We start from the raw sequence: 12,359 nt of genomic DNA on the forward strand, positions 1-12,359 counted from the left end.
ATGTAAGAGGAAAGGATCAATTCGTATGTAGGTTTCGTCAGAAAACATATCTTAATATGGGTGATATAATTTAGATGTTCAAGCTTGATGGTTTGAAACACGAAGCGTGATATATCTATGCCTGTCATCAATGTATATGCACTGGTTCTCCGCCGAGACTAAGCATTTCAGATTCATTCGATCACTACAAGAGCTTTGGCCACAAACCCGAGCTTCTGCCAGTGACTGTGCTATCCAGCAGGAACTGCGCTGAGTTGTCGAGAACGGGAAAAGAGGATGTCCGGCTTCCTTTCTACAGAGCGTGGGTATTGGTAAGATGACTGTCATGGATGGTTGACACTGCGGAAGCACACGTTTAACATGCGTCTTGTAAAAATCAGCTTTGGATTGTAAGCAGGAAGGAGACACTCACCGTGTGTCTTCGCTCATAGCCCTACCCATCAGGAGGACCCATATCCCTCGTCCTTTCAGAGTGTCTCGACGAGAGTGCTGTCGTCATTGTGCGGATGCGGCAAGACATGTGTGTTTGAAGGGTTACAGAAAGAGGTGTGACAACGAAAGGGTGAGAGTGTGGCGGATGTGCCTGGAGATGTAAATGTTATGCGAGATGGGGCAAAGGACTCCAGACTTCAAGGTAGGTGGTGTGGCAGCCGAAGGCCTGTCGATAGTGACATGGGCAATAGATGTATAATTACAGATATGAAACTTTGAAGGACAGCCATGTAACGAAAGGGGATGGCGTTTTGTTCATATAACATGGAGTACGTAGATAGATTCGGTGTTCGCAATAACAAGATGCAGATGAGGGTTGTGATTTGAAGTACGACGCGGTAGTCATCAGTCCAGGCAAGAAGGCTTGAAAAGAACATCAACTTGATGACGATTGCTTCCCGGTGCCAACCTCAAATCGTCGGGCTCTTGTTCTAAATTCGCGAACAAACGGCCTTTGAAAGAGAGGAAGTGCCTAGTTGGGCACGAGGGTCAACTCCCTTGCATCATACGACAACATTATAGTCGATAGGAAACAAGAGCACGTCAATTCGATCTACGCAAATGGTGAAAAGAAAATCAAACAAAATAACGACCGATGTTTACCATTCAGGTCAGCAGCCCTGCGCCGTCTGATCCAAACAAGCAATTTGAAATACGCCGACTTGTACGGCAGAAACCTCTTAGAACAAAGAGTGAACAGGGACAAGTTCACTCTCTGATATCTCAGAGGCATGCACGCGACCTTCAAGATTACCAAGAAAATTATTGAAAGAGTTGACAAGAATTGAAATCATAATTACGCCTGTCAGCGATTATCTGTACGGAAATCATCAGTCGACTACAAGAGATGATTAATAACAAAGACAAGACCTTTCGCCCGTAGTGCTGTAGTTCGCGGCCATCCAAGTGACTGAATTTCATAATGTCATTGATAACGGCAAGAAAATGGTCTGGAGAGCTCAGACGATCAGACAGATCTATAACGGCTGCTCGAGAATCGAGCGTATGGATGTTGTTCGACGTGATAGTTTAGAGTAGAAAGTAGGTGCGAATAAATGGAAAGACGGAAAGAACTGGAAAGAAGAGAATACTGCCAACACGCAATATATAGTGCTTTCAAGATCCCTGAGCCACAGGCTATCATTAAGTACATCAAAGGGACAATGAATATTATCACATAGCTACGGTACATGTTCCGTGAACTTTGTTAATTGGAATGCCTTTGTGGCATGATTGTGGTGGAACGGATGTAGTCAAGTAAGATCCATATAGCATCCGAGGTAGGATGGAGCGCACGAGGTCATGCAAGGCAATTTTGCCACTCTATTACGTAGCGAGGCACGAGCGCAGGATTAGAGTATTGTCTTTGGGCGAGCGGAAGACGCCGGTAGCGTCTCTCGTTTCCGCTCCCCCACCACGCTCGTAGACATCTAAGTCTATTCGAGCTATTTTCTGTTCCTTATCAGCACCAACATACCTACTGGTGTTCCTTATTTCTACCTCTTAATAAATATCACCCCAAACCATTCCCATTAATCCGATATGGCCCGTATCGCTTCGGACCCGGTTCTAGACATCCAGCCTGATTTTTCTTCACCCACCTTCAAGGGTCTTAGAAATCGCATCATCGGAGGAACTCAGATGACACACGAAGAAGTCACCAACGAGCTTGCCACCGCATAGGAACAAGATTGCGACCTCAGAGTTGTTGCATGGACAAGGCAAGTTGATGAAGACCAGCGTCTTGCAGCTCACGCAGCACAAACAGAGCGGGAATGAGTAGACCAGGAATGCTTGCGCCTGGAACAAGAAGCCGAAGCAGAACTTCGCAAAGCAGAGAAGAAGAAACCAAAGATCAATGATTTCAAAATCGGGGTGGCTGTCGGCGACACCCTTACCCCCCGCCCTTCCCAATATGCAATCCATAAACTCAAGTCCTTCAAGTACGTTGAACTCTGGTACTTCAGCCCAGATGGATGCAGAGAGACAGCTGATGATGCCAAGACCAGTGCAGACGACACCTTTGGCCTCACCAAAGTCGAAGACTTTGTCGCCCTCAAACCAGTTGCATCCTTCAAAGCCTCCTGCAAAGCCATCCAAGACCACAGTCTTGAGTGGCACCAATTCGACCTCGCCAAGAACAGCTTCCTGTTGTACATCAACAAGCTCAAATGGCCAGACAAGCATCAGCGAGCTCTCACGATGTTCTTCATGAACATTGTGTCTCATCCCTCCCGCTCTGAACCATACGGAGAACAAGCACTTCTCTTATATGCAGCTCGCGTCCATCGCGATTGGCACGACACCCTCATCCTCGACAATGCCTTCGACATTAGCGTCTTCAACCTCACCCTCTTGAAGAACATGGGCGAAGAAGTATGGAACAAAGTTTGCCAAGAAACCCTTGTGGAGGTCAGTCTCCCCCCCCTTTACCACCCAACAGAACCACAATAGCTGACCCTGACTCACTTCGCTTCCACTCGCAATGTTTTGCTCCCGCTTCCATTATCGCTTCCACACCCGCTTCCAAAAACGCTGCCACTGCCCCCAATGGCGCTTGCTGCCATGCTCCCACTCCTGTACCACCAACGGCCCTTAACCATCCACTGCTCCCCCTCATCCCAGTTCCAACTCGCTTCGCAGACCCATCGCCAATCCAGCCGTGATCAAGCGTCCTCTCACCGTAACCAACTGCAGGGGAGCAATTGTGCGACTCGCTCACGCTCACGATCCCCAACCTGCAATACACAAGGGCATCCTCCCCCTCACACGTCACCATCCACACGCCAGCATCCCCGTCAGGACCAGAAGTGGCTCACCCAAGACAAGCAGCTTTTTCAGAACAGCGTGACATCAGTTGGCCTCTTCGCCTGCGCTCTATGCCTCGGCCGCTTCCCCCACAACATCCACAAATGCAAAAGCAAGTTCCTGTGGGATGGAAAGACTCCCACATTCTGCCGACGAAATGCGGAGGGTCGCCTCATCAACACCCAAGGCCTGCAGCTCTGCTACGATTGGCAACGCCCCAACGGCTGCACAAACACCAGCAAAGAGCACATCCACGCATGTTCAGGCTGCGGGAGTGCGGATCACGGCGCTCAAGGCTGTCCTCGAGGACAGAAAAATCAGAGCTCTCACCCCATATAATCCCAGCACTTGGCTTCTCGCACTCACCAAGTCGCGCCTCATACTTAAATACCCTCACATCCCACATTCATTACAATACGGTTTTCACGGCAGTATTCCTAGCATTACAAGTACCCATACCCCCCCTAATCACCCTTCCATCACCAAGCACGCTGATGTGTTTGCCACAATTCTTTCCTGCGAGTTTGAAGCTGGCCATTATCTGGGCCCACTATCTGCTACAGATGTCGAGGCCCTCATCGGTCCCTTCCAGACAGCCCCCCTCTCTCTCATCCCGAAACCAGGAAGGCCAGGAAAATTCCAGCTTATCCAAAACTTGTCGCACATTGCAAGATCCCTACCACACCCCATCCCATCCATCAACTCGTTTATTGACTCGAATCTCTACCCGTGCACATATGGAACCTTCACCATGATATGCTTATTGGTTTGGCACTTGCCTCCTGGATCAGAAGGCGCAACATGTGACATGGCAGAAGCTTACAGGACAATACCTCTGCATCCCTCCCAATACCCAGGTACAGTGGTTCGCACAGGCGATAATGAATTCACTATTGACACTAGCTTCTGTTTTGGTTGCTCTTCTGCAGCCGGCACGTATGGAGGCCTGGCCGATGCAGGGGCAGACCTGCTCCGCAGCGAGGGAGTTGGCCCACTTTTGAAGTGGGTTGACGACCACCTCTTCTTCCGACTACGCCTTGAATACCTCAAGAAGTTCAACCAGCAGAGAGGAGTGTGGGCTCGTGGAATCCAGGATGCCGGCGGCCTTTGCACTGATGGCGGCAGGAGATGGTACCAAGGGGTCAAGCTCCCAGATGACAGCTCTGAAGAGTTTGATGAGGACTGCTCGTTCCCGATTCGCGATCTCTCCCATCGTTCCCCACGTTCCCCATGAGACGCAGAATTTTCCTGCTGTCTGGATGACATCGACTTCTTCTCCACGCAAACAGGCACCCCCTGGGAACCTGCAAAAGATGTTCCCCTCAGCTCAAAGCCCCCGTTCACAGGCTTCATGTGGAACCTCGAAACACGCACCGTCGAGATCTCGGCAAGCAAGAAGGAGAAGTACCTGGCGGCAATATCTTCCTGGGAAGCCCTCCCCCGCCACCCCCTCATCAAAGTCCAAAAACTCTTTGGGAAGCTCTTACATGCTTCTCTTGTTGTTCCCACCGGACGAGCCTACCTCACAGAACTGGAAGCCATGCTCCCCCTATTTGGTGACCACCCTCTCGTGCCACATACCCCACCTCATAATTGCACTGCCGACCTCAGATGGTGGTCCGCAACTCTATGCCAACCCTCCATCAGCAGAACCATCCCAGGACCCTGCGAAGTCTTTGACCCCAACGCCTTCTCAGATGCTAGCTCAGGCGTGGGAATCGCAATTTGGATTAACGGCTGGTGGCGAGCTTGGCAACTCATTCCTGGCTGGAAAGCTGACAGCTGCAACATTGAATGGGCTGAAGCCATTGGCTTCGAATTCCTCGTCCTTGCCATCACCCGAGCACCTGCACCCAGCCCAATACCTTGCTTTAAGGTTTATGGAGACAACCGAGGAGTCGTTGAGGGATGGTGGAAGGGCTGTAGCCATAACCGGGCAACCAACAGCGTGTTTAAGCGTGTCCACAGCATCACAGAAGCAGCCGCATGCACCATCCTCCCCTGCTATGTACCCAGCACATCCAACCCAGCCGATGAACCCTCCCGTGGAAAATACCCCCCTCGCTCCTTACTTCTGCCCCCCCTTCCTATCCATCCCTCTCTCAGGAGCCTCATTGTTGACTTCGACGCCCCTCTACAGGCCAATGAGACCTGCCAACCGTACTCAGAGCGCAACCATGTTGTCACGATTCACGCTCCCCCCAAAGGACATCTCTCCCCAAGTCGCATCGAGCGCATCAGCACAAACCACTGGCTCGAGAGAGAAGGAGAAGAGCTTAACAAAGCGGCAGAAGCTTAGTACATTTCCCCCACCGCAAACTTGTCGAGTTATAACCCCCAACCACTGACGAAACATTTTTCTCCATCCACGTTTAGCTTACCCTGCTGACCTTACCCCAATCCCCTCCATCCTTCACCCTCACTGCACAGCAAAAGACAGGCTTCGTTTATGGACACCGTTCATGCCAAGGCCCACCCCCAGTGCCCTCGTTCCAAGTGACATGGCCAGGGTACAAGAGGTCATGCTGCATGCATGGGCTGAAAGCACCCGCGAGTCCTATGGCTCCGGGCTGCTGGTTTTTCACGTCTACTGTGACTCACGCTCGATTCCCAAACACGATCGTGCACCCGCAGACTCAACCCTCATCTCCACCTTCATCGCCTTCGTCGCAGGCTCATACTCTGGAAAGACAATAGCCAATTATATCTTCGGTGTGTGAGCATGGCACATTTTGCACGGTATGCGCTGGGCTCTCAATGACGAGGAAACTGATGCACTCCTCAAAGCAGCTGAGAACTTAGCCCCACCATCCTCGAAATGCAAGGAGAGGCGCCCGTTCACAGTCAAATTCATTTGCACACTTCATGGTCAACTCGACATCAATTCCCCCCTTGACTCATCAGTTTACAGTTGCTTGACAACTGCCTTCTATTGTACTGCCAGGGTCGGCGAATTTACTGTTCCCACCCTAACGTCCTTCAATCCCAACCACCATGTCAAACCCTCAGACTCGTCCATCGAGCATGACCGCAACCAGCTCAAAATGAGAGTCTTCCACCTCCCGCAAATGAAAACTTCAATGGAGGGCGAAGATGTCTCATTCACCAGGCAAAACGGCATCTCCGACCCAGAGGCGGCACTTCTCCACCACCTGGCCATCAACAACCCTCCAGCAGGAGGCGCCCTCTTTGCATATCGTCACAAAAACAGCCACCGCCCCCTCACAAAAGCCAAGTTCATCAACCGCTTAGCCCAAGCAGCCAGAGGTGCCAGTCTAGATCCCCTCCAGGGACATGGAATTCGGATTGGCTCAACCCTGGAGTACCTACTGCAGAATGTACCTTTCGAGGTCATCAAGACAAAGGGCTGCTGGGCCAGCAATGCATTTCAATCGTATCTACAAAAACATGCGCAAATTATGGCTCCCTTCATGCAAGCCACCCCAGCCCTCCATGGAGAATTCATCCATTTTTCAATGCCCAGGACTCATTAGCTATACCTTCCCTTGTGAGTAGCCCTTCCCTCCTACCTTGATGGGTTTGTCGCAGCTTCGCTGCTATTGCGTCGTTACAGACTCCTAACTGTTTGGGGATTCGCAGCTCACCTTTTTCTCCTAGGCAGATCTTCGATCGGGGCTGGAAGCGCTTCGCGCCTTCGCCCATTTACTCAGTACCTTGTCTTCACATCGCGTCCCTCGTATTAATCTCTTGTGTGAAATATATTGACTTGTCAAAATTCTCTCTCCTCACATGCGTCATAAGCGACTCCTCAAGAGTGTCTGTTACCTCAGACTCATTATAAGAACCTATCGGGACTCGGGAGTGGTGCTGCAGTGGCAACTGCACAGATGGGGAGTCAATTTAGGGAGGGAGACTCAGAGCGGCTTGCAAACAATAACAAATAAAGCGTTAAAGTATCGATTATCCGACTCTCCGACTCTCGCCGCCGCGTGCGACTCGTCTCACTCCGTACTCCTCTCTAGCTCGCTGCATCATGATGTTTCGCAGTAATTGGAATCACGCCAAATGATGGCCTTCTGCCTCGTACACTTCAAAGCTGCAAGTGCCCGGCGTCCTTTTTTATCTCTCGATCCAATACTAACGATCACATCATGAAAGACCAACTCGAGACCAGTAAAATACTTTCCCTCATCTTTCCCTAGATCAGCTCAAGCGACTTCCAATGTCAGATGGGCAAGTTATTGTCACTGCACATATTCCAGAAGGTGCTATCCCTCTGGTTATCGTGCCGTCGACATCGCTTTCGCTCATAGTGGGTGTCCTTGCCTTGTACATGTCCAAAGTTATTGGCGGGGGACAAATCTTCTCTGGTGAGTAGACCATTGTTCTTCAGGATGCGAAAGAATGACATGTGCTGCTTACTATCAGCGTACTCAAGCTGCTGATTTGGGCATCGAACTCAAATATTTTCGATCTTTAGATTGCCTCTAACCATTCAAGCCTGGAACACGGAATAGAAGAATCCCGAAGGTGAGTGGTCGATTTCATTGATATCGTCGACCACACTATATCATACTCACATAACAGGTGGTAGCACGATAGCTCGCATGCCTCAGGCTGTCATTCTGACACTCCTCAGTCGAACACATCATTGAACAAGAAATTCGGACCAATTCGTCTACGTCGGTGATGCAGATGCCTTTGTAATGTAGACACGCTCTCACGTGTATTCATAATCAATGACAACCTCTGGGGTGCCAATTGTTGTCATCCGAGTTGATGCCTGGACTGACAGATATCGCTGTTCGCATTCACAGATATATTGTATCTTCCTCATATCAGATACGATTCTCTAGCTCTCGGCTGCACACTGAGTGCCTTGCGGTCGGTTCTGGGATCTCGATGGACATTGGTTCGGGCGCAGGTTCTGAGATGCCGCATTTCTACTCACAACCTTCTGGTTTCCTACGAGCAGATGTATGGAAATGTCAATTTGAGCACTGGATGAGCACTTGATCTCAGTTTCAGAGAAACGTTCAGAGATTGGAAATAACAGCATGGTGAAAGAACGGAAACATCCACGTGCCTGTAACACCGTGTTTGCATGGACTGAGGCTGGTTTGATACGACGGAATGAAACACATCAGTCTCCGTAAACGTTCGCGCATCCAAAGCGAAACTGACAAATGAGCAATGATAAAGCTCGAGTATTTTGACGCCCATCATTGAGTGGGAAGTAGAGAATAGATTGACGCTTTGGTCATGGCAGTTACTTTAGGCATGGCTGTGAGGCGAGAAGCGAAGAGAAAGAAATGAGATGCATGGAAGGATTCAGGGTCCAATACACAGCTAGTGCACAGCTGCCATGCAGGGGGGGCGTGTTAGGGTATATATATGTAAGGCGGCTGCACTCACATCGAACAATTCATCGCTCAAGTTCTTCGCTGCCAAAGCGTGAATCTCTCGGTAACACCAAATTCCCATCTGTATTTCCAGCGGGAATTGACTGATGTTTAATTTGACCAGGGGGCCCCCCTTCGAATTGCCGACGCCGTCAGTCATATAGCACACACTGACAACGGGAGACTTCACCTTTGCACCTTTGAATACGTCTGAAGAATACCTTGCCCGCACTTAACTACTTCACAGTTTCGTCACGGAGACACAACTATGGCTTCTGCGTCAACGAAGCAGCCACCACGAAATCGGATCTGACTCCATCAATGATTTTGAAGGGTCACGGGAACTGGATTTATTCCTTATCCTACTTTCCAGACGGTCAGCGAATGATCAGCGGATCTTTGGACAAGACCGCCCGGCAATGGGATCTGAAGACAGGAGCGGAGATTGAGGGAGCGCGGGGTGTTTGTGAGGAGGGGGTACTATATGCGGTGGCAGTATCAAGGGATGATCGATGGGTTGTCACTGGTGGTGGAACTTACGCGCGTGGGGAGCTAAAAGCCTGTGAGGTTAAGACAGGAATTGTCAAGACATTCGAAGGCCACTCACTGCAAATCTACTGCATTGATGTATCTGCGAGCAACACCCTGCTGGCGAGCGGGTCAGAAGATGAAACAGCGCGGATATGGAACTTGGAGACTGGCGAATTCGTGGCTGGTCCATTCAAGAGCATTGGTTTCGTGGGCGCGGTTCGATTCTCCCCAGACTCGAAGAAGCTTGCAGTCAAGTCAGATTTGGGGACGTGCCTGGAGGTCTGGGATGTCCAATCACAGAAATTGGATGTCAGGATAGGGAAACCCAGTGGGAGAGGAATCGCGTTTTCACCAATTTTCTGGTCAAACAAAAACAAGACAATCATAACTGCATTCGACTTCGATTTCACCGCAGATTCGGATCCGTATGACTTCGCCAAGACAATCTATGAGTTTGACGCGGTTACACTGGAGACTGTCGGAGCTCCCTTTGAAGGGCACACCAAGTCTATTGGTGGTCTAGCACTTTCATTTGATGGTGCTCTCCTCGCTAGCGCTTCCTACGACAATACCATCAAGCTCTGGGCTTTCGCGTCACGACAGCTCCTCGCCTCCTTCAACATTCAAGTTCATAATGTTGTTAGACTTATTCTGTCACCCGACTCACGACAACTGGCTTATATCATAAACAACAATAACGACTACAAGATCTGCATTTGTGATACTCCACCCGGCATCCTTGCTCAGGCCTGTGTAAGCATTCCCCGCACCAATCTGCTATTCGTATACTGACATTCCCCTTGCAGATGATTGCACGCAAAAAGTTAAGCCACAGGGATATACTAGATGTACGCGTTTCATCTTTTGCCCGTTACGCCACTCATCAATCACCGCCATTGCAGTCTGATGCAACTCGTCGTCCTCCTGCCGGCCACCGCAGACCACGGATATCCGCCATACCTATCGTACCGAGACCTTCGCCTACAAGAGACGCGCAGCAACCCACTCTCCTTCGCCTCGGCAAATTCCTTCGTTTCTCTCCTCCAATGAACGCATTGCGCCCTGGTCGGAAAGATCAATCTCGTGATCCCTTAGATGTATATCTCTTTTTCTTGTTTTTTTTTACAGTTCACTTAACACTCGCGCCGCAGTTCCCTGCCACATTGCCCTTACCTCCCAATCATCTTCATGCAGACAGCGGTCCATTGACTTCCTTGCCCGGTGGCAGAGCCTTTTTCAATCCCATTTGGTCGTCACCAGACAAGGGGAAACAAAAGGCGCGTGAACCCAAACGAAAAACCGTAAAAGTTGTCGACGTTCCTCTCGGACAAGCTACCTATGTTTGTTTTCTACAATTCTGTTGTATTCATGAGATCTGATCGCGTCATTCACTAGGGTGACGTTGTCGGTGTGGACGATGGAGTACGACCATATGTTCTCTTCTTTTGCCTCGGCTGGTTCCAGAAAAAGAAGACGAAGCAGGAACCACGACCAGTGTATGACAACGAACTCGAGGATGACGAAGAGGAAGAAAACGCTCTTGGTCCAGTTTCACCGACTCCTGCCAGGTATATAAACATATTCTCTCACAGATTCATTCACTAATACAGTCTTTTAGGGTCCAACACGAAAAAATTGAATTGAAAACGATAATCGGCCAAACACAGCCAGAAGCAGGACCATCTCGCCCTGCACTAACTGACCACTTAGAAGCCCAGTCTTCGTAAATATGTCATCTACTGAGCTTTCATTTGTCGAGTTTCGCGTTTTACCTGCAGCCTTGTGACTGTTACCGTGTTACTCGTCTTTCTATGTATACTGATCTGTTTTGGAAGAGTAAAAATTGTTGAATCCTCACTATACATTGACAAGTAGGTGATACAGTTTAGATGGTCGGACTTGAAAGGGAAGCCTGAATCATCTACGCCTATCATCAGATTCTCCGATCTGAAAATTTACCCACAAAACCGTCAGTGGCGGTACTTATTGGATCATACTCAATAGGAACTGTGCTGTGAGTTGCTCAGAAAGAGGACGCCTTAACTGGGTAAACTTACAGTCTGGAGTCTCGAAGGCCGCAGTTCCACAACTCCCTTTCAGACACGATGCTGCTAGTGAACTTGCCCACAGGAACAACTACCACCTTCGTATTTGATGTAGAGGCGTGGGCATTGGTATCATCGAGGCGAACACTAGGTCTAACAGGATGCTGCAGGTGTTATGGACTTGTGAGGGGTACAGTATGTGAGATGGTATTCATTGCAATAGACTGGCATGTTTCAGGGGGATGTCAATCTATTGGAAGTTGTTAAGGATAATGAACTTCTGATGTTGGTCGTTGTGAATGGCGATGTCGAAAGGAGACATTCAGAAGTCCCGACAGCCTTGCTAACCCTCATGTCGTTTATGAAGCAGAGTATGTCAAGATTTCCCCGGCGTCGAGTGTAGGCTCGAGTACTGATCCTGGGTGTTCCCTGGACAGACCATGGATGCGTGAAGTTAGATGGCATTTTGAATGTCGTTGTGCCTGCTGAATGTGTAGCGCCGGAAGTCGACACTGTCAAACAAAAGATTGTTTGGGGCTTTTGATTAAGAGCCATGATGTTAATAGATGCGGGACCTACCCATTCTCAACATCACATAGCCTCAAACAACTCGTGCGCCAGAGATACCGCTCTTCCTTGTCACATTTCACATACTTTCTTGCCTGTAGTATGACTTGGTGTTGCGCGTCCTTGAGCAGTACATGGCAATGTCTGCGTCGTGCGAATGTGCTGGAAATGCCATTTATATTGGAGAGGCGACATGAAATTGTTGGAGGTTGGATTTGGGCTGGGGTTCGTTGCGTGGGTATAGCTGATCCGGGGATGAGACATCAAAGGGGTTTGGATTTGGACGCGGATCACTATGAAGAGTGCTTGCGGGCAATAATAGTAGGCGACATTTGACATCCGCATGTCAGTATTTGAAAGTGTCAGATAAATACTCACTGTCTTCCCTCGTTGCAATACCATCAGGAGGACCCATATCCTACATCCTCTCGGAGCCCCACAGCGTCTCCTACATAGCGCGATCAATGAGGATGCTGTTGTTGAAATTTAAAGGAGGCGTGACATAGTGAGTATGTGCGGGGATGATGGCGATGGTGGCAGAAAGAAGCTGGGT

At 49.6% G+C, this 12,359-nt stretch overlaps 3 protein-coding genes across 3 annotated transcripts; 1 reads left to right on the forward strand and 2 right to left on the reverse strand.

Moving 5' to 3' along the window:
• Window positions 1-212: 212 nt before the first annotated feature.
• BJ212DRAFT_1397932 (uncharacterized protein) lies at window positions 213-1,241 on the reverse strand. The gene is made up of 2 exons (XM_041337262.1): window positions 413-1,241; window positions 213-366 (listed from the first exon to the last, which is right to left on the reverse strand). The coding sequence occupies exon 1, from the start codon at window positions 867-869 to the stop codon at window positions 630-632; it is 240 nt and encodes a 79-aa protein (XP_041186236.1). The 5' UTR covers window positions 870-1,241; the 3' UTR covers window positions 213-366; window positions 413-629.
• Window positions 958-1,369, reverse strand: BJ212DRAFT_1040167 (uncharacterized protein). The gene is made up of 2 exons (XM_041328910.1): window positions 1,363-1,369; window positions 958-1,308 (listed from the first exon to the last, which is right to left on the reverse strand). Exon 2 carries the CDS (start codon window positions 1,223-1,225, stop codon window positions 1,046-1,048), a length of 180 nt encoding a protein of 59 aa, XP_041186237.1. The 5' UTR covers window positions 1,226-1,308; window positions 1,363-1,369; the 3' UTR covers window positions 958-1,045.
• A 905-nt stretch (window positions 1,370-2,274) lies between these two features.
• On the forward strand, window positions 2,275-2,946 carry BJ212DRAFT_1285945 (uncharacterized protein; the record flags this gene model as incomplete). The annotated part of the gene is made up of 1 exon (XM_041331916.1): window positions 2,275-2,946. A coding segment is annotated over one exon (672 nt), but the record flags the coding sequence as incomplete, so codon positions are not given.
• Window positions 2,947-12,359: the final 9,413 nt, after the last annotated feature.

The sequence above is a fragment of the Suillus subaureus genome (genome assembly GCF_016647635.1).
Source record: "Suillus subaureus strain MN1 chromosome Unknown BJ212scaffold_81, whole genome shotgun sequence".
NCBI lineage: Eukaryota > Fungi > Basidiomycota > Agaricomycetes > Boletales > Suillaceae > Suillus > Suillus subaureus.